Source organism: Mugil cephalus, chromosome 7, assembly GCF_022458985.1.
Source record: "Mugil cephalus isolate CIBA_MC_2020 chromosome 7, CIBA_Mcephalus_1.1, whole genome shotgun sequence".
NCBI lineage: Eukaryota > Metazoa > Chordata > Actinopteri > Mugiliformes > Mugilidae > Mugil > Mugil cephalus.
Window position 1 is genome coordinate 21923668 of NC_061776.1, and position 24638 is coordinate 21948305.

The 24638-nt window shown below is 42.2% G+C and overlaps 2 protein-coding genes across 6 annotated transcripts; both read left to right on the forward strand.

The window, feature by feature from the left end:
* The first annotated feature begins 607 nt into the window (after nucleotides 1–607).
* On the forward strand, nucleotides 608–10315 carry si:ch211-188c16.1 (uncharacterized protein LOC562677 homolog). 4 transcript variants are annotated; one of them, XM_047589108.1, is made up of 19 exons: nucleotides 608–827; nucleotides 1531–1668; nucleotides 1783–2473; nucleotides 2616–2807; nucleotides 2981–3530; nucleotides 3610–3722; nucleotides 3811–3836; nucleotides 3981–4021; nucleotides 4337–4469; nucleotides 4714–4873; nucleotides 5942–6065; nucleotides 6154–6185; nucleotides 6395–6458; nucleotides 6618–6655; nucleotides 6939–7002; nucleotides 9218–9316; nucleotides 9452–9465; nucleotides 9698–9731; nucleotides 9902–10315. In XM_047589108.1, the coding sequence occupies exons 1-19, from the start codon at nucleotides 819–821 to the stop codon at nucleotides 9969–9971; spliced, it is 2592 nt and encodes an 863-aa protein (XP_047445064.1). In that variant the 5' UTR covers nucleotides 608–818; the 3' UTR covers nucleotides 9972–10315. The 4 variants fall into 4 exon arrangements, with proteins under 4 accessions (XP_047445064.1, XP_047445061.1, XP_047445063.1 ...); XM_047589105.1 differs by having other exon boundaries at nucleotides 1531–2473; XM_047589107.1 differs by having other exon boundaries at nucleotides 1531–2473; nucleotides 6621–6655.
* Nucleotides 10316–11366: 1051 nt separating this feature from the next.
* On the forward strand, nucleotides 11367–23122 carry LOC125010463 (phospholipid phosphatase 3-like). Of its 2 annotated transcripts, none has more exons than XM_047589114.1 (6): nucleotides 11367–11721; nucleotides 15572–15726; nucleotides 19903–20183; nucleotides 20303–20360; nucleotides 20452–20628; nucleotides 21119–23122. In XM_047589114.1, exons 1-6 carry the CDS (start codon nucleotides 11583–11585, stop codon nucleotides 21245–21247), a joined length of 939 nt encoding a protein of 312 aa, XP_047445070.1. In that variant the 5' UTR covers nucleotides 11367–11582; the 3' UTR covers nucleotides 21248–23122. The 2 variants fall into 2 exon arrangements, with proteins under 2 accessions (XP_047445070.1, XP_047445069.1); XM_047589113.1 differs by lacking the exon at nucleotides 15572–15726 and adding an exon at nucleotides 16708–16865 and having other exon boundaries at nucleotides 11370–11721.
* The last annotated feature ends 1516 nt before the right edge of the window (nucleotides 23123–24638 follow it).

The window sequence follows — 24638 nt, forward strand, 5'->3', positions numbered from 1 at the left end:
TGTCTGTGAAGGTTCTCAGTCATCCAGGTCATAGTATATTCAAGCCAGTCCTTGAGAACTTCAGAAGCTACTTGGAGAAGAGGCAAAATGTCTTCAAGAAACTCTTCTAGTCCAGTTTCCCGTCTTTATCAATTATTATCATATTTTTTTCATCTTACGTTTAATCCTTTATTGAGAAGGACAACATAGCAAAAACAATTTACGACATAATAAACAACATCAATACTCAGGAAAGATATTAATGAAAAATATATTCATTTAAATAATCTAAAATCGTATTATTAATATATATATAATTACAATAAATAAATAAATAACATGTAACAGGCTTATTGAGTGGATATTTAAAACAATTCTATTGTATTTAATTATTTAATATACACATTAATATACATAATATACACACAGAATTAAAGTAAATTACAGGTGAGGGGGAACGGGGCAGCACAGATTTTACATGCGGTGCCTTTAATCGTCTGGGTATATATTGTGTAATATTCAATGTATTTCCTTGCTTAAAAAAGCTTATTTATTTATTTATTTATTTATTTTAAAAAAAGGATTTAAAAAAGCGTTCAATCGTATTTACGTAAGGAGCGACGTCGAACGTGCACGCAGGTGGCGCACAAGCACGCACGTGCGACACTTGGAGGCGCTTTCAAATTGTTTGTGTCAGCGTTGTCATTGATTAGCGTAAACAGTTTCGCTGGGTCTATTTCGTGAAAGACACCAAAATAGCGTGAGCGTCGCGGTGTTAGAGTTTTAAAGCCGCTTTCCTAACTTGAAGTCCCGGCCAGTGATGAACAAGTCGCGCTACAATGGAGGAGGTGAACTAAAACGTTTTCAGGGCGACTTTAATTGCCTAAAGGGTTACTGAATGAAGGCTACACTTAGCCTCAGCGGGACCCGCGCTAGCTGAGGCACACAAATACTCATTAGAAGTCCACGGTTTAATTAGCCAGTTTGAGGGCTTATAATGGCTGTATTCTTCTAATTAAGAAAAATCCACTCCGGTAATTATCTAGCCATGCGGGTAGTTTAATTTGGTTTGTAGCGTGGACATAATTATATTTACATGTGTAGAGTGCAGGTGAGACATAACTTTTTCATGTTGCTCACGAGATTGAGAAGTTCCCGTCTCCTCGTTTCTCAGTAACACAACTGTTATCTGCAGCAGTTGGCCGTTTTGGGCAATTGATATTGAATTATTCAAATTTCATTTTTGAGATGCTATCATTTTTAAGTGTGAAAATGACCATCACAATACCCGAGCTTACTGCATTGGTGTTGTTTTGTCCAAACTCTAAACGTGGACGCTAATATTGACATTTGAAAATAACAATAAAAAAGTACCATTAACTATTTTAATCAGAAGTCGATGACGGAACATCTGTAACATTCTCTAATGTGGATAAACTACAGTTCAGTTGTGCTGTGTCAGCACTAGACTTTGGGGTCCTAAACTAACCACCTTAGGTAAATTGGTAATAAGAGTTTCCATCAATATAAATATTAATTAATTATTTTCAGGAGGGACCTATCAACTTCAAAGCGCTGAGGGCCAAGTTTCAGGAAGAGGCTCTCCTTGCTCAGTCCAAAACCAGTCGGCCAGCTGTTGCCGAAAAACCCAAACACCTTCCGCCACCTGGAGGACACTGCAGCTATGTGGTAAGCAGTATTAATATTGCTGTAGAAAACAAGACACCAGCGGTTCCCCGAGTCATCTTTAGAGATGGGCTGCGGGCATCTGGAGGCAAGCGACCAATTTCTTTTCCACCGCAGCCTCAGCAGACGTCCTGTTCATCCCAGCTTGCTAATGGGGATGGCGGAACGAGGCATTCCCTCAAAGACAGACACATGCCTTTGGTGCTTCCTGTCCTGCCTGTAAAAGATCAGAGGACAGAGCCACCAGCCAAAGTGGAGCTCAAACTGGAACGGGAACCGGGGAAAGAAGTCCTGGCGCAGACGAAAATCAAGAAGAAGGGTTTGCTTATTCCTTTCAAGTCAGGCAAAGCATCAAAGGTCAGTGCTGAAAATGGGGACGAACCCACATACGCTGATTTGACCACCAGGCCTAGTAGCGCTCCCTGTGAATTGCCTTCAGTGGAAAAGCAAACCACAGAAGATGGGGCTTCACTCAAAAGTGACCAGTCAACTAGCGAGTGCCCCCTCTCCAGCCCAGACATCCCAGTGACCCCTCCGTCTACGGAGGCGAGTGTTGACTCTGACAGTAAATTTCTAAGCACTTTGGAGAGAGCCAAGAAAAAGTTCTCTCGTCGACAAATGTTGATCTCTGCCAAAGCCAAGAGCTTGCGTTCCCCTGACTGCACCTCCAAAGCCAAGGCATTCCCTTCGCCACCTAAGAACACAGACAGTGTCTGGGCTGATCTACCCGTACCCCCACCGGTGTGTCTTCCACACCTGGCTTGTATTTCAGCTCGGCCTTTCTTCAAAGCCAGCAGCTCTGCACACAGTAAGTTATATTCACAGCGATTGTTTCCAGCCATTTATGTCCACATCTGTATCCTCTGTTTTCTCACTCTGTGTCGTGATTTTACATATTTGCCATCACTTAGACGTTTGCTAATGCATTTGTAAAACTGTTTTCCTCCAAGAGCCTACAATGAATAAGCAGCTCATCAGAGATAAAGCTGAACATCTGTCAGTGAAAACAGTCGAAAGTCATCCACCACATGTTCCACTGAAGAAGCCTCTACCTGACCTGAGGACACTCGGGCCACTGCCAGCAAAGCCCGCTCGACCTCCGTTGGTAGATCTCAGCCATTACCATGCACCTGTACTGAGTGGCAAGTTAAACTAATTTACTCTTTGTTACACTTTTGTGCACTTTCGATTCTCTCATTTTGTGGTTATTCTGCATCAGTTACTGTACATTAGTGTCATGGCATTTTATTCTTATTTGAGATAGTTGGTAGTTGACTTTCTCTTCAAATGCTACATTTGCTTCTTCTTTTTATAGAGTTGCCACCAAATCTTAGCCAAGTACCAAGCGAAGAGCCAGAGCCAGTGCCTGAGCACCCATTCATCACCGACCCTGTGTTGGACGCCCCAGTGTTTCCAGACTTTGAGACTTCAGAGATGGAAACAGCAGAGGGCGAAGCTGTTGATATTGCTGCACTGGAAGTGGAGGCCTTAGACTTAGTCAGCACTGATCTTCCTGCACCGGTTGACTTTGAGGTCATAGACGGTGAGAGTCTACAACCTGATTTGTCAGCATGTGATCTTTCAGAAGCCTCTGTGAGCTCTATCAACCACGATCTGAACCTTGGCAGTCGAAATATAATACCCCTCGATCCTGCCAGCTTTCCTGAGCCAATAAACCTGTCAGAGTTCCCAGAGCCTACTGTACCAGAGCAGTGGTCCCAGAGCGATGAGGCGCTTTTGGATTGTTTTCCTAACTCTCAATCTGATGATACTGATCTGGGGGCTGCTGAGTGCCAGTCTGTCCCAGAAGAGACGGAGCTTAGTAACCATGCATCATTGTATGATGGGAATCAGACACAATCGAGGTGAGTTTTGCAGTAACTGGAATCTCTTTGCTATTTGTTTTTCATACCAGTGCTATGAAATGGTTTTCCTCTGTTCTAGTCTGTACCAACAGGACAGTTACTATGAAACATATGATAATGTGTATGAGGAGGTTGAAGACATTCACAAATTCATCTTGGGCCAGAACGCGCGTAAACGAAAAGGAGTAAAGAGTAAGAATGAGAGAATGTTATTATCAAAATAAGATTCCTTATAGATGCTTATTCTCATCTTTTGACTTTACTATTGTTTATCTTACAGATCCATATGCTGACAACCCCCCTATGGTAACTCATTTTTAAGTCTGAGTACATAATCATCTTAATGATACTTAACAAGTGGGCAATTCAGTGAGCCATTCTGTTCAATGAATAAATAATGTTCTTTAACAATCTTCTTTGGCAAATTATAAATGATGTGCTTATTTCAAGAAGGAGGAGCCGTCTCTTAACAAATGGCACCGAAATCCATGGTATGTTGTATTTTTTTCAAACATGCAAAACCTGTGTATCACTGACATTAACTCTGGCCAGAAGGAAGGCAGGCTGACTTTTTTCGCTCTCTCTCTCTGTCTGAATGTGCTAATCGACCTGCAGGGCCAGTGTGTAAGGAGAAGCAGTTCATTCAATCTGTAGTCATGGCCACATTAATGTTACCCGTGTCACTAACAGTGTTTAAAATAAGCTGGTCGTACATCATGCCTGATGCCTTTGTGTTTGCATTCACTAATTTCATTATTTATTTATTTATTTCTAGCACAATGAAAAGTGAATTCTCTTTTTTACAGTAAAGAACACCAAAGCCCAAACACAGCTGAATTTAAAGAACAGAAGAAGAGGGAGAAACACCGACTGGAGAAAGAAAAGAAGGAGCAAAAGGAAAAGGAGAAGAAGGAAAATGAAATGAAGAAGAAGTTTAAGGTAAGCGTGATAATTCTCTCACTCTAGTTGAGTTGTTTTTTCTGTAGTCTCTTTGTGACCTGTAATGGTCTGCTTTATTGTTGTATTTATTCTGAGTTTTACAGAGTCATCAAGTGACCCATCTGAAATTTAGTCTGGAAATGGTGTATCTACATATTTATACAGAAATGTCTGTCCTTTGTATTATACACTGTTTAGCTGTTCTGAAGAAAGTACCGATCCTTACTGAGCATTGACTTTGTAGGTGACTGGGGAAGAAGAACCCATGTACCACGCCAAAGTGACAGTGGCCAGTAAAGTCCGCAAGAATGACCTTCCTGTGAAGAGTGGGGACACAGTCAGCATCATCCGCACCACCAACTGCCCCAAAGGCAAATGGTTGGCCCGAGACGCCAACCACAAGTGTGAGTTTGCTCATGTTCACTTATTTATTTACATTTTCTGTAAAACTGGGGGAAGACGGAACGATTACTTGTTGTCAGGACGATTTGGCAGGATAGATTAAGTTTTTTTTGTTTGTTTGGTTTTTTTTGCCCAACAAGTCCAACAATCTCCTGAGGATACATTTGAGGTGTCCCTTAATAGGGTTTTAATCATGGCTTAAACAGGACTAGACATTTATTCAGTTTAAATAAATTTCCCTCCATCTTCTGATACCTACAATTTTCAGTAATGTGAAAATGTAATTTTACTGAACCACTACAGCCTGTAAGCTACTCTTCTTCAGACTCTGTAAAAAAGAATCTGATGACCTCAGATGAGGGACGACTCAGCTTGAAAACTGCAAATGGGCTAACATTTCTATTAAATCATCAAGGTGCTCAACCACACATGCAGGGTTAATTCTCAGATAAGATTTATGAATGTTTGTTGCTTTTGAGCAATGCTTAAGTGTCTTTCAGTCAAAGCCCTGTCTTGTGAAAGACAGAAATAAAATGACTGTTAGCTAGAGTAGCAGATTTTGGGCTATAAGGTCACTGGTTTGAATCCCATCTGACTTGAATCCCTTGTATGTGTACATGCATACAGTGCCACTTAAAACCCACCAGCTTCTCAGAGCTGAAGTAGTTCTGTAAGAAAGAAAGAACGCGTTAAAATCCTCCGAGCCGATGTGAATGATGGATCAGCAGTTACCAGAAATGTTTAGTTACCGTTATTGCTGCACAAGATACATACAAATGTCGAATATTTTGGTTTCATTTGTTTGATTGGATTCCATTTAGTTTTTCACTTTCAGGACTAGGGTGAGAATAGACTGATGTTTTGAGTATTTTTTTATGTGGAAATATATAAATTTAATTTAGAACTGTAGAACCACATGCTAATGCTCCAGAAATTTGTGTGTCATTACATGGAAGTAACGAGCATACTTACATACATAACGGGATCATTACGTCTTCTTTTAGTCCTGTTTTCACACCCACACCTCAGTGTCATTAACTCTGTTCTCACTAAGCCCTCTGCCCTTGCAGATGGTTATATATCGGTGATGAATGTGGAGCTAAACATCAAGGAGATGCTGGAACTTGGCAAGAAAGCTCAAGCAGCTGGACGAGGTGGCAACGCGGAGGGAGATACCATCAGCATCGGGAGCAGGTACTGGGTAGCTCACTCATAAGTTCTCTGCTTTCTCAATCATAAAATGGATCTTTAACCGCTCCACAACTCATTGTCTGTTTTGCAGATCCTCAAACCACCCTGTTCTAACAAGCAGCTGTAAGTAACACTCAGTATCACTTTGCACCGTCTGGTGTGAGGAACCGAACTATTTGTCATCTGTTTTACATCTTTACGTTGCTTTATGATTGCGAAGGAGTTCCATATAAGCTCCGGGTTTTGGTTGTTCCTCTGCCAAACATCTATCATCAATATATACGCTGGGTTAAATTTAGCGTGGTTTAATTATTGTTGAATTCTCTGAACAGTCACAGATGACAGTGAGGAGTGGGCCTGTGAAGATGAGACCCTCTCACCATCAAATGAAAGCCAGTGAGTCCTTTACAGCGGCTCAGAGCTGCTTTCTGAGATGAATGGAAGGAACTGTTGACCACATTAGAGTTCATTTAAGTAATTCCCCCTGAAAGACAAAATTAAGTTTATGTGGCGCACAGGAAATTTAACTATTTTCTTTCCTTTCATTTTATGTAGTAGCTTCCCCCAGCAGGCTGCCTCGGTGACTGAGATGTGTGAGTACATTTTATATCCAGTCCTTTTGAAGTGAGAACAGAAGAGCCCCCCCTCCCCTCTCCCCCCCTCTCCAACCCTCTGGTTTGAAGGGAAATGCTGGCTCTGCCTGTGGTTGTTTTATGTTATGCATTTACGTACGGCAGACTGCAACATTCCTTTGAAGAGCCCTTTTTTTTTTCATGGCTCCCTCCTTCCACCGTCTTTCAGTCTTTACATAACTAACTCCATCCCTCTCTCTCCCCCATTCACCTACCTCTGTCCTTCATGTGTTCACTCTGACAGCATGTGTTCATGTCGGTGCCCAGCACACACTGAGCGATGCCAGTCTGGAAGACCTGCACACACAGTAAGTCTTGAACACACAGGTGTCAGAGCAGATACTTTGGCTCACTTCTCTTGCCCGTCCATATGTGTAGAAATATTGCTACACCTCTTCCTAAAAAGAAAAAAAAAAAAAAGAGAGAGGTGAGCGATGCACCAGTGCTTCTGGGTGCAGTTCAAGTATAGAACCAATCAAAATTGTCTTAAGACGTTTCACAGTGTCAGTCTGAAACCCCCAGAGCAAGCACTAGGGGGAAGATGGCAAGAAAATACCTAGAGCAGAACCTAACTCATAAAGGGGACCAATCTGCTTGAAGCTGGTCAGATAGAGAGGAAACAAAAAGTGGTGGGACACGAGAGAATTAGAGTCAAGCAGAAGAATTCATACAGCACATACGCACTCAACTTCTAGTACATTGGGTACACTAGCAAAAATGAAATCATTCTAACATAACAGTCCTCTGCTAACTCTAAGCTAATGTGTTTAAAATTACTGAGAGAGTGGTTGATTCAGCTGTGTTTTTATTTTAGAGGCTGTTTGCAGTTCCCGTTGAACTATATTGTGTTTTTCCGACACATGTTCCTATTATTTTGACAACCCCATTTCAGTCAGTGGACTTAGCTAAATAAGTGACACTTTATGTGTTTAATTCAAAATTTCACATCCTCCGCTATGATCGCACAGTTGAATCTTTCTTCCACTAGAACAGTCATGTTAAAATGCATCTATTTTCACTATCTAATGAAAGAGCAAGCAAGCATATTATACCTGACAGATGTGTGATAACATGAGTTAAAAACTCCACTTGTGATTACTGTGAATGAATAATTCAGTAGTGCTAAACCCAAATTAATCGGGAGCTGCTGTTGAACTTTCAGTTTGTCTACCTGATTCATTCCTGTCAAAGCTTGTTACATCTTCTCAGTCAGTTACCAGCAAAGTCACATATTAGATTGTTCAGTCAGACCTAGAGTCTGAGTACAGTCTAAAAAGTTTGAAAGATTTATTTCTTAAGTGGGATATAATGATATTTAGCACACTCTTGCCTTGTTAAATCAGCCACACTTACACACTCACAAGTTACATGAGATGCTTTTCATTGAGATACTGGGATGGAAGTTGTTGCACGATGCATTTTTAGTTTTAATTATTTAATGCTTTAAGTGAAGCAGTGGTTTCTAAATACCTCCACCTTTTGTCTTGGGTAACTGCAAAACTTTTGAGCTTACTTGTAATGGCCTTAGTGATGCTGTTGGTGACTCACATCCTGACCACTGTTACCTTGTGTTGTTACCACTTCTGACCTCTGTGTCCTTGTAGCAGCTCTTGTAAACAAATAGATGACATATTAGTAAAACCAGATCATTCACCCAACGCCAATTACATTCTTGATTTAGAAAACCAGATTTTGTGATTATTTCTCAATTTTCTAAAATGTCTGTAAGTAACATCAGCAGGTTTTCACATAAGTCCTGAAATAGACGAAAAGATCCCAATCAGTCAAATAAAACCGCAATATTACACTCATGTATTTGTTTTTCAGGAAAATGAGCAAATATTAAATTTCTGAGTTACAAAAGTAGGTGAACTTTTAGTGTTACAAGTTTATCTCCATCAGCCCTGTCTGTTCTCACAAAGTGTTTATAATCAACGTAATAAGACGCTCTGTGCCTCATTTTGTTTAAAACAAAATCAAGACCTTGGCTCAGGCACATCTTCGCAACACGTGTTTGTAGGAGCACATGACGGCCTGGATGTACTGATGGCAGGACTACCGGGGAAAACATTTTGAGGACAGTTGAGACCAAAGTGTAATTGTTTGGTTTAAATGAGAGGCTGATGTTTGGGGACTAAACAACACTGCATTCCAGCGTTAGAACCTCATCCCATCTGTGATGGTGGTAATGTCCTTGTTTGGGCCTGTTTTGCGGCTGTAGATTGACCTGAATCAAGCGGCTAAAGGGAGGAAACCCGCGAACATGTCAGAACTAAAGTGGTCTAGTCATAGTTTCCAAACGTTATCTGCTTATTTGTCTTAGATGAAAATGCAAAATTTAAGAGAACTGGCTAAAAGAATTTTCCTCATTAATTGCATTGGCTGCAACTCGTACAGATTTGCCACAGTGCTTCCATACAGACTGTATGTGCTGTAATGGACTGGTACATTGCGCAGGTGTTCCTCGCCCCCTGTAGGTCATTGAGGAAAATGGCTGTTAGTGACGTTTCCTTCATCCTTCAGGACCCGACATGAAGCCCTTCAGAAACTGGCCATCTTCTTCCAACACACCAAAGATCAATTTGACGACATTCCTGATAATGAAGGAGCCACTCCCACAAAGTACGATATTTTCCTACTCATACTCCAACATTAACTAATAGTACTTGTTCTAGTACTAGACAGTTTGTCTTCATTCAACTGCAGTGATGATAATATAACCTTTCTTTTATCTGATCCATTCTGCCCCGTTTAAAGCGCTGAACCACAAAGTAAGTTCACAGAATAGTTTCCACGACTCCGCTCACCACTTCTTTCACTGTCACTGATAACGGTGAAGCTCGTAGGGGGGACGCTTGCACTTTAAGGACGCTACGCACTCGTCATGGAAAACAACTTCACTCTGCTTGAAGTATCCTGGAGACACGTTGGTGCTGGTGTGATATTGTGCAGAGGCGTAGTTCAAAGCTAACATGACACTTGTATCTGCTCGTCTTTATCTAGACTTCTTGTGTGCTGTTGAGGAGCCTCCGTATCCGTAAGTGGTGACAGTTTCCTTCTAATCAGCAAGTGAAGCTCGGCTCTGTTTGATCTCTTCTTGTATCAGCAGTGCTCTGACTTCTGCCGGTGAACCACACGCAGTACATTAGGTTCTTTGGCATCCTGCTCGTGAACTGATGTGATATCCCATTGTGTTTGTTCTGGCAGCGAACAAGAAGTTGACTTCACAGAACTGGAGCTCCTTCCTCCACCCTCACTATATGCTGACATCTTCTGATTCCCACGGCAGCTGAAGCAGGGAGTCTCTATAAAACTTAAGCGATTTGATAACATGTGCTTAAACGTGTCTTTGGACCTCGGAGGTGAAGAAAAGAATGCTGATGTAACTGGGAGTGCTTTTGGTTGTGAATGTTTTCACTTTTATGTTATGTTCCACACTTGACTTTTCTCAAAGGTCACTGTAAAAAGAGTAGGTGGTGCACACATTGACTCGTTGCACTTTGTCCCAAGCAATAACTAAACTTAACTGTTCACTTGTAGTTTCCTTTCCTTAAGTTATGAAATTGCATTTAGATTTTTTTGTTCGTTTCTGTGTTACATCAAATAAATGTTTGACATTGATTTACGCTCATACAAGGTTTTTATTTATATCGTCTGGTTTAATGTTTGTATTCTCAGTCATTTGGGTCATGGCACAGCCAAAGAAAACAAAGATAATTGACTTGTTGTTTCCTTGAAGATGTTTCTCCACTCATCCCTCAGTTCTGTGTGAATGTTATGTGGAAACTGAATAATCTTTGAATGTTGCTTAGTTGTGTTCAGATTTTTGTGATTCATTTGTGATTTATTCTGACTGGAAAAACTTCTGAATCAAAGGCTGAGATTTGTTGAGGTGGTTGAAGGTGTTTCATCACTTGTCCAAGTAGCTTCTGCACTTCTGAGAGACCATTTGTGGTTGAGGTACTACACCAATCGGCCACAACATTACAACCACTGACATGAGAAGTCAATAACATTGAGCATCTTGTGACTATTCAACGTTCTGCTGGGGAACTTTTTTACTTGGCATTCATGCTGATGTTACTTAGACATAAAGCACCCACCTAGACCAGACCAGACACTCCCTCAGCCCATGGGACCCAAAGGCCCCCACCAAAAACGCTGTTACCAGACACCACAGGACACCCTCAGAAGACCAATGTCCATTCTTTGTTGAAGCACGAGAGAAACACAATATTAGGAATGTGGTCATAATGTAAGTTGAGACACTTGAAACTGAATGAATGGTTCTGTAAAGACCCAGTAATGTCTAGAGGCTCCAATATCTTGGTGCCAATGTGGTGTGAAACTTTCTCAAGTCCGATCTTAAGATTGTGTTGTGAATTTATGGAAGATCATGCCTTTGTCCGCTTCATTTGTTCAGAGGGGTTTTTCCTAAAACTGCCCTCTGTGGTGTTTAACAAACACCGTGCAAAGCTGGACCTTCTGCGCAATAAGCCGGGGAATGTTCCTTCAGTGAGCTCTGTGAAATCCCCCTTGTTGTTGTTGCTGGGTTCAGGCATCCTGCAGCACCGAGAGGTGAGTGAGGAGGAACATATGGCATTAATTGAAAGAGGAGGAGCCGGGGGAGGGGGAGGGTCTGTCTTGGTAGAGAGGCATTCACGGGACTGGACTACCCCGACGGAAAGGAGTTAAGGGTGGTCAGATGATAGCGAGCTGCGACTGGTGGTGGAAGGAGACGCGACTACTCCTCTTCGGGACTTTGTGTAGAGCCGCTAGACTCGTGCAGTAGACGATAAACAAACGCAAAACTTCAACTTAACGCTGTTTATTTCCTTTTATCGTAGATTTTAGTTCGAGTTTACCAGAAGCACGTAAAACTTTTTAAATGCAACGCTGTTTGATTTATGAGAAAACGATGGCAGCCGAGACGAGGAACGGCGGGAGTTCACTGAACAACAACAACTGCAAGGACCACAGCAGGAGGAAGCTGCTGGTCGGAGTGGACCTGTTCTGCTTGTTTTTAGGTACCAGTCCTCTCTCAACCTTAATATGATCAATGACATGCATGACACTGCTATTATATCATTAATGTGGCCAATTTTGACCTCGAATTAATGGCGTATATGTATTTTTTAATGTTTCATGACTATCATCCTGAGACAGCATGTTACTAATAAGACTTGTTTCTTTCTAATTTTGTCCTTTGTTTATTTAAATGTTGTTATGTTAACATGTAAAATGAAGTTAATTTCTGTTATTATCCTGATAGGGTTAGGGTTACTCACTCAAAACCTACTTTTAAATATAAAAATAATAGTTATAAACAGCAGCTTCAGTTTGTCTAAAGCAACAAGTTAGCTGCTGTAGCCTGCACATTTAGCATCAAGCTCCCTATTTTCCATATATCACATCAGAACTCTGTTAGAACTTTTCCCTGCTCCCCTCGGCAAATGTGCTGGCAAAAGGGAAACTGAGGAATAAAATTGCTCCAGGGGGGATACATTTCTTTTGGCCCCCGCCCACACCTGTGTGGACCTCTGCTTTGACTGCTCATTATATTCCCCAGAATGGCACGCATTCCACAGCTGCAGGAATCCTTCAGATCTCAACATCTGGCTTAATGTGTTTGAGTGTGCGGCGTAATTAAGGGAAGTGGTGAAGAGGTCAGGGCTGTGTGAGCGCCTCCATCAGATCTGGTCCAAAAATATTCGTTCCGTCGTTGCCTTTGGAGTTCTTGAGTTGTGGATGAAACATGTTTACACTCAACGAAAAAGACGCTAATGTCACTCGTTTCTTTTCTCCCAAGCGTGTGTTTTCGGCGGGTTGTTCTGTGGGAAGTCAGTGTAAAGTCATGATTGCAAACAGCACGGGCAGTGTGCAACTATAAAATAGCAACCGCATGGGAAAAGCAGCACTCCAGCTATTGTTAAGAATGTTATGAAGGGTTTACAGTGTAAACAGTCTTTTTTCTGACAGGCTATATTTGGTTTTAGTCTAGATTCGGTCTCTGTGGAGGGTAAATCCCCATGATTTGTTCTGTGTGTACATATCTTCCCGCAGAGAAGCTTGTCAACAAACCAGCAGTGCTTTGCCTTTTGAAGATGTGGTTTAAATGGAGCGACCACAAGGAGGAAATGGTGGGCCAGGACTGGTAAATCACCACTTGTGCTGCAGTTTCACACACTGATTGCAGCTCTGGTGTAACAACATCCAGGGATATCGGCCTCCCGCTCCCCCATGCGTTTCGGTTTGCGAGCCCCACCGTAGTAGACGATCCAGTAAAGATAACATTAGCTGGAAGGTTGGAGGTTGAACGTCACCCTGCTTCAGTGTTGTGGCTCTCACCCCTGCCGAGGTGATCAGGTTCACTTTACGCTAAGCCGTGGCAGGTGACTTTCACTCATTCCAGTTAATCACATAATGACGTTCTCGTGTGCTTTCACCCAACTAGAGCACAGAAAGCTGACGGTCAGTCGGCCACACCGGTTTCCGCTTTTTTCATTTTCTGACCACAGAAAATGTATTTTAAGTTTTTGTTGTGTTTTTTAAAGCCCGTTTTAAAGACAGGAAAAAAAAAACGTTGCTTTCTAGAGACGTGCCAATGACAAAATCTTAGAAAGTAAAATTGAAACTGAAAGTATCCTCATGGGCTTTCCCATCACAGATCTTCCAAGAACGCTATCCAGTTCTGTTTTATGTAAAAATCCTTTTCTGTGACAAGGTTTGTCCCGGCACAGTGAAAATGACGAATTCTGACACACTGTCTGACTAATTCATGCCATAAGGAAGAAATGGGATTTTTTCCTGAAAACCTAGCAGGCAGCAGAGCTTCTCTCTGATGCGTTGGAACTAGGAACTAAGTTTTGCAGCAGGCCAGACTAGCAGACGGACAGGCTGTGTGGGGGACTGCTGCAAGTAAAAACAACTGCATCTGTGTATACGCCGCAACTACCTCAGACGTGTATGTATACATTCCCACTCCAGACAGTGAGGGATCCCTGCAAGTGGAAAATGTGATGTCTGTTTGTTTTAATAGTCACGCTTGGTGTTTTGGCGTAGGCCTCCAGAATATGCTGGGGATTTAATTCAGCGTGAGGCTCATGCACTGATTCTAGTTTCCATAAACGGCAGCTACGTGGAACTGCCAGATCTTAATAATAAGTTTTCTGTTTTGACATAAGACGGCGTTCCGTTACAGCTCGTGCTGAAAAATCATCATCATTTTTCGTTTACAGCGCTTGTTAGAAGTCTAGACCTCAGCTGCTCTGGGGCAGAAACCGAATACGAGACACCTGATGTTGACATTAGGTGCGGAAACATACGAAGAAGAAGAAAAAAAAAATCACCCTCCGACCGTTTTGTTTGTTTCTGTTGTCTTTGGGTTGAGCTAATGCAAAGGACATAAACACGCGGCTGCTGACTGGTGTTGCTGTTGGCAGGACGGAGGGAGGGAGGGAGGGCGCACTCCCCCTCCTTTTTCGCCCCCTCGAGATGCGGGAAGGGAGGAAGAGGGTAGGAGGGGAAAGTCCCAAGATGATCCGCTCACCGCTGATGCCGCACTGTGTCGATGGATGCGAGGGGTCGGAGGGCTGAGCGGGGGAAGAAAAAAATTTGTTTGAATGTCTGGAAAGTAAAACCAGACTGGGACTGTCTGGCTGTGGTCATGTATTTTGTTTCTTGACCCCGTGCAGAGTTTCCTTTAAAGCTGTGAACACTTCATTTTATCAGTTCGTTTTCCACCTGTCTGTCTCTTTCTATTTGCTTCTAACCTTCTGACTCGTCTGTAAATGTGTTCAAATGGTTGCAGGGATCAGAGCTCTGGGGTCAGTGTGTTTCACATCTAGTACTTTCCATCCTGTGTGTGTTTATATGCGTAAGTGCAGTTTACATCAGCAGTTTGGATGGTCCAAGTCCCTGTTTTGGGAAGGCCTGTGCTGTTCTGTTCACAAGGATCAGACATGTAGGTGTTTTTAAGTGTTATATATTTTTACAGCTACGGTGCCGTTAAGACGTCCCACCTTACTCTCTCTCGTTCGCCAGCCACCGGAGCAGAACGTAGGGCCGTCCAGGTATTTGTTTGAAGAAAGAGAATGAAGGCGAGCGTTAATAACGCGAATCCCGCTGAACGTGGAGGGAAGGCTGGTGTTCTTGACTTCCCACAGACCCAGAGATCTGTCTGTAACCTGAGCTCAACCCAGCTGGACTTTCAAAGACCAATGTCAGCTGCGTGCTGCGTGGCCCCCCCCCCCTCCACCCCCCCCTCCACCACCACCACCTTTCCGCTTGTTTTTCTTTGTATCGGCAGATCGCATAATTATTCAGAGAGCGACTTGAAAGCTAAATGTCGCTTTGAAGTGATTTGAAAGAATGTTTTCCAAATTCTGTCAAGAGAATTGAGGCCTCTCCTGGGTACCGCGTCCACCCTCAAATATCAAAGTCCTCCACTGAAGTCTTTTTAGCGAACGGGGAAAAGTACACAGTCAGTTGTTGTCAGGAGATAAATAAAAATCTTTATGCCACTTTAAGTGGCGAACGACACTGGATCAGACGCCTGCAACCCCAAGGCATCTTAAAGGGGGGCTTTTTAAGTGTACTTGAAAGCCTCAGCAGGAAAGAAAGGATGTGTTCTTACCCTTTAAATGTAACTTGATCAGGTGAGGCATTTTCCAGCATAAAGGTTTACTTACTGTATGTCTGGAACGACGATGTGGCTTTGATTGACTTTAAATGGTAAACGGGATTTGATAAATACAATAACCTACTTTAACTGCACCTTCTGGGAGTTTAAAATGTTTTCATGTTTCTTTGTATTGATACAACTGTACATCTGAAAGTGTGTCTTACCTGCACCCATGTATCTGTCCAAACATGCAGTTTTGCTCGTTGCTGTGTTTTTGCACAAATCCCCATTCCCACCGTACCAGAGAGGATTCTTCTGCAGCGACGACAGCATAAAACTGCACTACAAGAAAAGCACGGTGTCCACCACGGTGCTCATAGCAGTGGGCTTCTCTGTGCCCGTGGTCTCAGTAAGTCCTGGTGCGGTGAAGCAAGACAACCAGAAGGCACATGGGGACACTCTCGGTTCATCAGTGGTTGGCTAGGACACACACCACCTAATTGGCTTCATCTCATTGACTGTAAATCATGTATACTGTCCATTAAGCTCAGTCCTTTTCCACATCGTGTTACCATTAGCTTTTAGCGAATTAGTGTCCTTCAGGCAGCAATTAATTTCACCACTGTAAAAAAAAATATAAAATTAGCAGAGAACTGGAAGTAATACCAAATAGTATATTACGATAAGGATTCAAATGTCTACAGTACTCTTAATAAACAGGAAATGTATTTATTTGGTAAATATCTTTTTAAAAAAAGGTTAGAAATGCAAATGAAAGTCTGTAAACCCAGCCTTTATTTCTAGAATTTCTGCTTAAAAAAGTCTTAGAACACTTAATGGTCGACTCATTGTTTCCACTTTCTGTTCATGTTCAAAAATAAGGCCACTGATCTGTTAGGCTTTCACCAGAATATCCCGAAGCAGATTAGCAGATTGGGTTCTTTTTAATTCTAACGTAAAAACAAACTAATTTTCTGGTCAGCGTCACTTTAAATACCTTAAGGCTTTGGGCTTTATTCCCGAGTGAAACACGTAGGCTGCCTGGAGAGATAGATATCAGTCTAAAAAGCAACACGGCATGCTGTGGGATACGCCTGTGAGTAAAGTAAAGCTTACAACCATCTATACAGTCCTTTAGTGCATCCAAAGACCTGCTCAGAAAGACCCCGGAATTGTGAATATTAAACAAAGCTGGAGTCATTTCATGATCAGTCACAGATAACAGCCACAGAATGAACCGAGCTTGTCCCATATGTTCCCCTGTTGACTCTTGGTTTCGCCCACGACCTCTGTAATTTACATATCATTAACCTACCACCTCCATCTCTCTCCTTCACCCCCCCCACCCCCCCTCTTCCTCTCTGTGTCGCTCACTGCTTCCTCACACTAGCCGGCCTGCCTTTCTTGGTCATAGAGACCAGCGCTGTTCAGCCTTACCGTAGAGGGTTTTACTGCGATGACGAGTCCATCAAGTACCCGGCAAAAAAAGGAGACACCATTAGCGATGGTGTGCTTAGCGCTGCTGGCATTCTAATCACCATCCTCTCTGTAAGTCACCCTCACTCTGATCACTAATTTTCTATAACGACAGTAGATGTTCACTGCATACTCATCCTAGTATTTCTCAAGTCTTATATGTTTGTGATAATAACAACTGTGTATATATGTTTAATATTGTGATTATTCATTAAAATTGTTGGTTTTCCTGCAACTCAAACCACACATATTAACTGTCAACGTACTGAATGTAATAAGGAATACCTCAAGGCGCACATCATCAAGGAGCGTTATCTGACAGTTAGGGGTATAAACTGAGATTATCCATCATGATAAGTGCAACAACTGCTCTGAATACCTGCACTATCAGGCCCTGTTATTGGTTTCATCACATCTAAGATAACAAGCAGCCAGCAGCATTTGTTCAAGGCTTCCTCCCGGGGCTTTAAGATGACTCCGTTGATTAAGGCACTTAAAGTAGATGAGCAGTTTGTTGCAGTCTCCTAGGAGAAAATCGTGAGATAATCAGTCTTCCCGAATGCTTCTGCTGCAGACCTTTTTCAGAGGTCTGGAGCACGTCTGGGCTCTGACCTCAAATCACCCTGCGTCTGTCCTGAAGGGCAACTCCTGCTGCAGCGAACGGAGATGAGGAGTAATAGCAGGATGCGTTCGCGCTCACATACTTTCGTCCTACAAGAAGTTTTATATTCTGGACTAAGCAGCGATGCATCAACAAATTTGAAAAACTGAGTATGACTGTCTAGATTTACTTCTAGAAAAAATCTTCATTTTAAACTGAACTGAAGTGAATAATTGGACTTCAACTCTTAAGCAACTACACTTGAATACTTAACAACCACTTGGAAACCCAATTAAACTCAATCACCACAAAAGCCATAGCAACTGTGTGGCAACCTCTTGTAGACACATTATGTGCAGTGCTAACACCCTAGCAACGGCTTAGCAACCGACTATCACCGACAAACACTCACACTCAAGTACACATCGACCTCCATGTCATTTGTATGCGTGGACGTATTACATTCCTTAAACGGATAGGACGATACAGTGGGCTGTCCAGTAGTTTACTGTGGTGTTCAGCTCTACTATAGCATGTGTAGTTATCACCTGGCAAACCAATAGTGTCTTGCCTGAAGGCTTTGGGTTTCATCATATGGGGTCACAGAAATTTTCCTGGTGAGAAAGAGTCCCGGCTGTGTAATTATGGTTGACGCAATGGTTGTTTGGTTAAATGCTGTAATTGTTGGGGTGGAATTGTGGTAAGATTCCCCAGCAAGAACCCTCTGCCAGATATCTCTTTTTCCCCTGGCACAACACGGCTTAAAAATTCATCTTTACCCCACTGGGGTGCCTTAGCCAACCATTGTGATTCCTGGACCAGAAAACGCCAACAGTAGGTCATTTAACGCTCCATTACACCCCGAATAAGGATGGGAAACACAAGATTAATGTCGATTCTCATTCATAGAACGGAGGCAGCTCTAGTGTGATTCTGGAAGGCTGCTGACATGAGACGCAATTCAGCGTCTTGCCACGACGATAACCTCTGAGGTTTCGGTTCAGCAGCTACATAAACTACGATCCCGTTTCATTTATTCATTCACATAGTTAAATCTTACACAGAAGGGGAACCAGATGTGTGTCACCCCCCCGCCCCCCTTCCCATGAAAGCAGCTGGACTGTGACGAGCTGGCTCTAAAGGCCTGGACGGTGGAAACAACTTACTCTATCAGCTTGTTAAATCTTCTCAGGGGCTATCCCTCCACACGGAGTGTTTCCCAGAATGAGACTTATTTCTGCGCCCCCTAAAAGAATGTCTGATGGAACCGAGATACTAACATGAAAACAGCCAGACGTCCCTTGTGAAATCCGAGCCGTTTCGGTGAGACAGCCAGAGCCGTGAAAAACAAACGTGCCCCTGATGTGCGCCTGGTGGAGTCTGGCCACCAGAATCAGACACGTCGCTTAGCTCAGCGTTTTTCCTGATTGGAACCAGCGGTGCCTCCCCCACTCCTCTCCTACTCCTCTCGCGCTCTCCCTCCCACTCCGATCCTCATTCCTCCTCTCACCTTCCCCTTTCGTCTCCTCCTTTGCATTCTTCTCGTCCTCTTTTTTTTCACACCTTAAACATTTTAATACCCTGTCTTCCTGCCGCTATCTGCCATCCATCCTTTTCCCTGCAACAAACCCTCCTCTCCCTCTTCTCTGTCTGTCTCTCTCTTCATTTGTGAGCTGCGAAGACAACAGGGGATGTGGAGGGGTGTTGGGAAGGCATTACTGAGCTTGAACAGCTGTTTTGAGTTATGGCTATCCACCTCCCCCTCCAAGTGCGTCTTGCTCGTCAGTCGTTGGTTTTAGACGATGGTTTATTTACACACTCACAGAAAACTATACCTGCTGGACAGTTTGAGTTGCCCCCCACGTCGTCTGAGTGTTTTCTCTAAGAAGTGAAATGGCACTGGTAAACACATTCAAATACAATATAGCCCCTTTGAAACCACTTCAGAAGAAATCACTGCATTGTCACTGTCATAACAATTTACTAATTTTGGAAATTGTTGTTCTACTCCCATATTTTTCTTACTGAAAGAATGGCATTCATTTTCAAGAAGGTCATTACACCCCTGTGATGTTTGCGCAAACTTTAGAGCACATTACTGAACCGCTTTAGACTCTTAACACCCGTTTCACAATGCTGCTGACTTTCCTGAAGAAAATTCTGCGTTTGCTTTTTATAGTATTCTGATTTTAAATGACAGGTGGAAATAAAGACTAGGTTATCAGGGTATAATTGTATTCAGTTAACAAACCACCAACCCTCTAGTGTGTATGAAATTACACATGAAATATGAGCCTCGCGCTTTATTGTCCAAAGAAAATCCTCAGCACAACTAACATAATTTCAAACCGCTGTTTCATTCCTCATAAAATAGTTTGGCTCTCTCACACTCACACATTTTCACTGAGCACTCAGGAGATCTGAATGAAGAAAAGATGGTAGAATTTTGGTATTGGCTCGTTGCTACACATTACATCACTGACATCTCTTTCCCTTCTGTCCTGTCAGATCATAATTGGAGAGAGCTACAGGATCTACTTTCTGAACGAGGGATCCAAGTCCTTTGTGGGGAACCCCTACATTTCCGCTCTCTACAAGCAAGTTGGAGTGTTCATATTTGGCTGTGCCATCAGCCAGTCCTTCACTGACATTGCCAAAGTGTCAGTGGGCCGCATGCGCCCCCACTTCCTCGATGTGTGCAAACCAGACTTCTCCACTATCAACTGCTCTCTGGGCTATATCACTGAGTATCACTGCCAGGGGCAAGAGAGCAAAGTTCAAGAGGCCAGGTATTGTAGCAAATGTGCTCAAAATATCACCAAAACATGTCATAAAATAAAATAATAGTACATAAGATAAAGTTACTGTTTACAGACTGTGGTAAAAGATTGTCGTCTATTCTCCTCAGGAAGTCCTTCTTCTCTGGACATGCATCATTCTCCATGTACACCATGCTTTATCTGGTGGTGAGTTGCTGCTTTTTTAACATTTATTCGTTCTGCTCTTGCCATTTCTAAATACTAACATTGTCAAACCACATTTCTGTATCGTGTCCAGTTTTATCTGCAATCTCGTTTCACCTGGCATGGAGCCCGCCTGCTGCGCCCTTTGACCCAGTTCACCCTCATCATGATGTCCTTCTACACTGGCTTGTCCCGCGTCTCCGATCACAAGCACCACCCCACTGATGTCTTGGCTGGATTTGTTCAGGGAGCCCTGGTGGCCTACTGCATAGTGAGTGGTTGTGGATCCTAAACATTTCAGAACACAAACTGCACAGAGATGATAAGTTTGGTTATAAAAGAAAATATGTAAAAAATAAATTAAAAAAATCTGCTCAAGGCTTGAGACAAATGTAATCACTACACCTAAGGCATAAAAACGAAATATTCGGATAATTAACATACAAGAAAAAGTGCAAAACAAAAGGGGACCTAATATAGAACCATGAGGAACACCACACTGCATCAATAAAGGACAGGGAAAACATGAACAAATACATTAATGCACCTTTTGATTCAACTTTATCAGGATATAATAATCAATTTATGAGCAATGTATCATAATTAATATTTTGCTTTGTTAAAAAGACTCATTTTTTTTGTTGAATTTATCAAAATAACTCCTCTACAAAACACGTTTCTCTGTTATTGGTGTTCATTTCTGATTTTGGATGAACTTTTGTTCAAATGTTCAAAGAGATTCCTGTCTGTGCCCTCCACAGGTATTCTTTGTGTCAGATTTGTTCAAGCCTAAAGGAAGACGTTCTACATTGTCTCCAACCCCAGTGAAGAAAGATCTGGTACCTGTGGTAGACATCAGAGAGCGGAGCAACCCTCTCATCATGGCATAGAGAAGGCTGCCTACCGACTGTGTATATAACCCTGACCTGTGCCTTTTTTTAAGTGACACTGCCACTACTACCACTAGTCAGTATTGGATGAAATGGACTCCAGCGCTCTGAAAAATACAGACGATAATGGAATATCTCAGTGGATGACAAGAAGCTGCGGAAAAACAGTGAAGCAAGTTACGCTGTCTCAGTGGGAAAATTTCATCTTTTCCTTCAGTCTCACAAGACATTTTAATGTGGAAAAAAAAGGAGACTACCTTCTTTTTCTAATGCAAGGGATATTGGTCCCTCGTCTTCTGTTATGAAGATCATTGGAGATTCTCCACTGTTAAAAACTTAGAAATGGCAGCTGCTCTCACCCCTCGGCTGCATCCAGCGTGAGGGTTACGCTCATATACCTGCCACAAACTCACTGTGTGACTAACAGATCACGACAAGAAAACAAATTCCTCAATGTCAGGAAGGATGGTAGTTTGGTTTTATTACGAGCATTGTACGTGTGATTAATAGCACTATTTTAGCTAAACTTTTAACTGTTTGTCACCACTTGAATGACCTGAAGTGAAGCTTTTGAAAAGCTTTGTAAGCCTTTGTAAACTGTAATTATGTGCATAATGTAATATTCCTTAGAAGGGGTTCCTAAGTTAGCTGGGACGTACAGTGAAGGTGTGTGTTTTGGATGAGGGCCTCTTTCTGCTGGCTAGGACGAGCCCCCACTGAGCCATTTAATGAAATGACTGTCTGTTATATGTACCAGACGGGTGCTCACAAGTGTTAGGTCAGAGTGTGTGTGTGAGTGTGTGTGGGGGAGAGAGAGAGTGTGTGTGTGTGGGGTGTGTTTTTGGTTGTATGCTCATGTGTTTTTTTTCCTGTGTGTGTGTGTTTGGTTGAGGCCTTTCTGTGAGCTTGCCAGTGAGTCTTAATGTCAAGGTTATATATTTCAGAGTTTATAGCCTACAAATGTGCCTCTCTGCGGCCAGTGAGCAGGCACCTGTTCCAACAGAGACATGTCACCGGAGACGTGGAAAAAGAGCATCATGTCCAGTATGTGTCCTGATCATACTCACGGTCCACATCCTCACTTTGGATGCTATGCAGGCACATTTAAACGAAGACCTCCTAGAGCAGTCACCTACCGTAGCCTGTCAGCTCCGAGGCACAATTTAGCGAAAGTGTGAAAAATATTGTGGCACATTGTTAATGCTTAATATCACAATAGAGCCGGCGATGAGGCTCTGCATTAGAAAACACAAACAAGTTATGATGATGCTAATACGTTTGCATGATTTCAATGTGATTAACTCTTTAGCAAAAAATTATAATGATGAAACCACTCACTGAGCATTATCCTCAGTTTTAAACGACGCTGAGTTTATTCTCCATACGTTTATTGAAAGCATACCATATACAACATCAGAAAGTTGTAGGTGCTACCATACATTGTACAGTGTTGTACCATGTGTATATATATATATATACAGTATATATACAGGATATGTTTTGGAGAAATGTCCACTATGACTTTTTTGTCGAGACCTGTGTAAATGTAAAACATGCTGCTCGAAGAGGCAAAGCTTCGCAAATGCCATCCAGTAAAGTTGACAACTTGTGAATATATGTTTTTTGAAAAAAAAAAAAAAACAAAGCTCTCAACGCAGATTTAATACATTTTTATGTGTACAAACGAAATCCCTTTCAGTATTTTTGTAACGTGGTGAAACTTTGTACAATGAAATCTGTAAGACGTATCAAAGATAAAAATGTCTTTAATAAAACAAACAAAAAAAAAAAGATCAAGAGCATGTTGATATTGTGATGTTTATTTAATCTTCTGTGCCACACTTGAGAGAATAAAAATGTCAGCCTCTTGTTCTATAATTCAGTAGCCTGCCAACGGTGCGTGTGATGGAGGGATTTGGGCGTGGGGCGATACTAGACTTCCATATGTGGCTTCCTGTGGGGAAATAGTGTACATTCCAGTCTTTAACCCCTCTCCCAGTGGCCCTCTGAAATAATATAGTCTCCACACAGAAACTATGCCAGAGTGGCAAAATACGTTCTCAAGCTGTGTAATTTCCCCGTACAGTCCAGTGTTATCTTTACAGACCGCTTTGTCTCCACCAAATGTATATAGGCCGTCTACAGGTTGCGCCATGTCATTCAAAGTTTTGGGTCGGTGCGTTCACATGGTGTCCTAAGCTGACTGGTTTTTTACCGTGGATCAGGCACTGTGCCCGGAAGGAGACGAGATCTGATTAGTTTATTAAGCTGCAAAATGTGTTTCATTTATATGAGCGCGCCAGGGTTGACGCTGCCTTGTGTTATGACTGCTCCTAAATTACTGTTTCCAGTGTCTTAATTGGGAACTAGACTACACCCTGCAGAGTGTGCGTCTCCACTGTGGTACATGTTATTTTTAGTCGTGCTATCCGGCCCTGAGGATCACAGCGCTGGTCTTAAATTAAATATTGCAACAGTTGTTTGATAACTGATATTAAAATGCATTAATGGCACCTAGGGGATGAAGCCTATCCTTTGGAGAACATGTGGGTTTCATCTAGCAACAATAAAGCTTCCATTGTGGCACAATATCTTTCAGACTCAATATTTTACATAGACCTATTAACGTAGATTCATTGTGGCCATTCTAGGAATTATTGATTGGAGTATGATGAAAAACAATATAGAACATGGTATGGTTTAGTTTGTCCATGTACTTGCACAAAGATTGATATTACTTACATGGAAACAAAAGACTGAACCAACTCATTGAAATCTTATGACAGATGCTATGAAACATCTAGAGCTGGAGAAAATCTGACTTCCACTGAAAAATCAGGAAAAAATGTTCTATAGACGTATAGCAACCGTTTGTTCATTATTTTAACTTCACCACATAGTCCAATGGCAAGTCTTTTTATTCCTACATTTCATTCCTGAAATGTAAATGTGTACATTTAATTGTGTCTGTATTTCTACTCTAGTTTTATGTTTAAAATGAAAAAATCGATAAAGAGAGTCGGGGAATAAAAAGGTTGCCATTGTAGCTCTTCTCATGGATGTCTCAATAACAAATTCATTTAGAGCATTTAGAGTTAATAAACTTGTTGTTTAGTCCTACACCATACAACCCAGTAACGTTTTTACCTCCCTTGACATGTGCAGAGTGCTGATTTAGAGCGCACTCAATGCCATAAGGGACGTTTCTTGACAAGTGAAGGCTGCACTGTCTAAGATGATAAGAAATCACACGGACCTTTTTTTAGTATTTACCTCCGCCTGCGTCAGATGGGCACATGACGCACATGATGCACTATTGTGACTGCTTCCTGACCCTTAATTTATTACGAGACTACGCCCTGTTGAGTTGGGCATGTTTGGGTCGTGATAT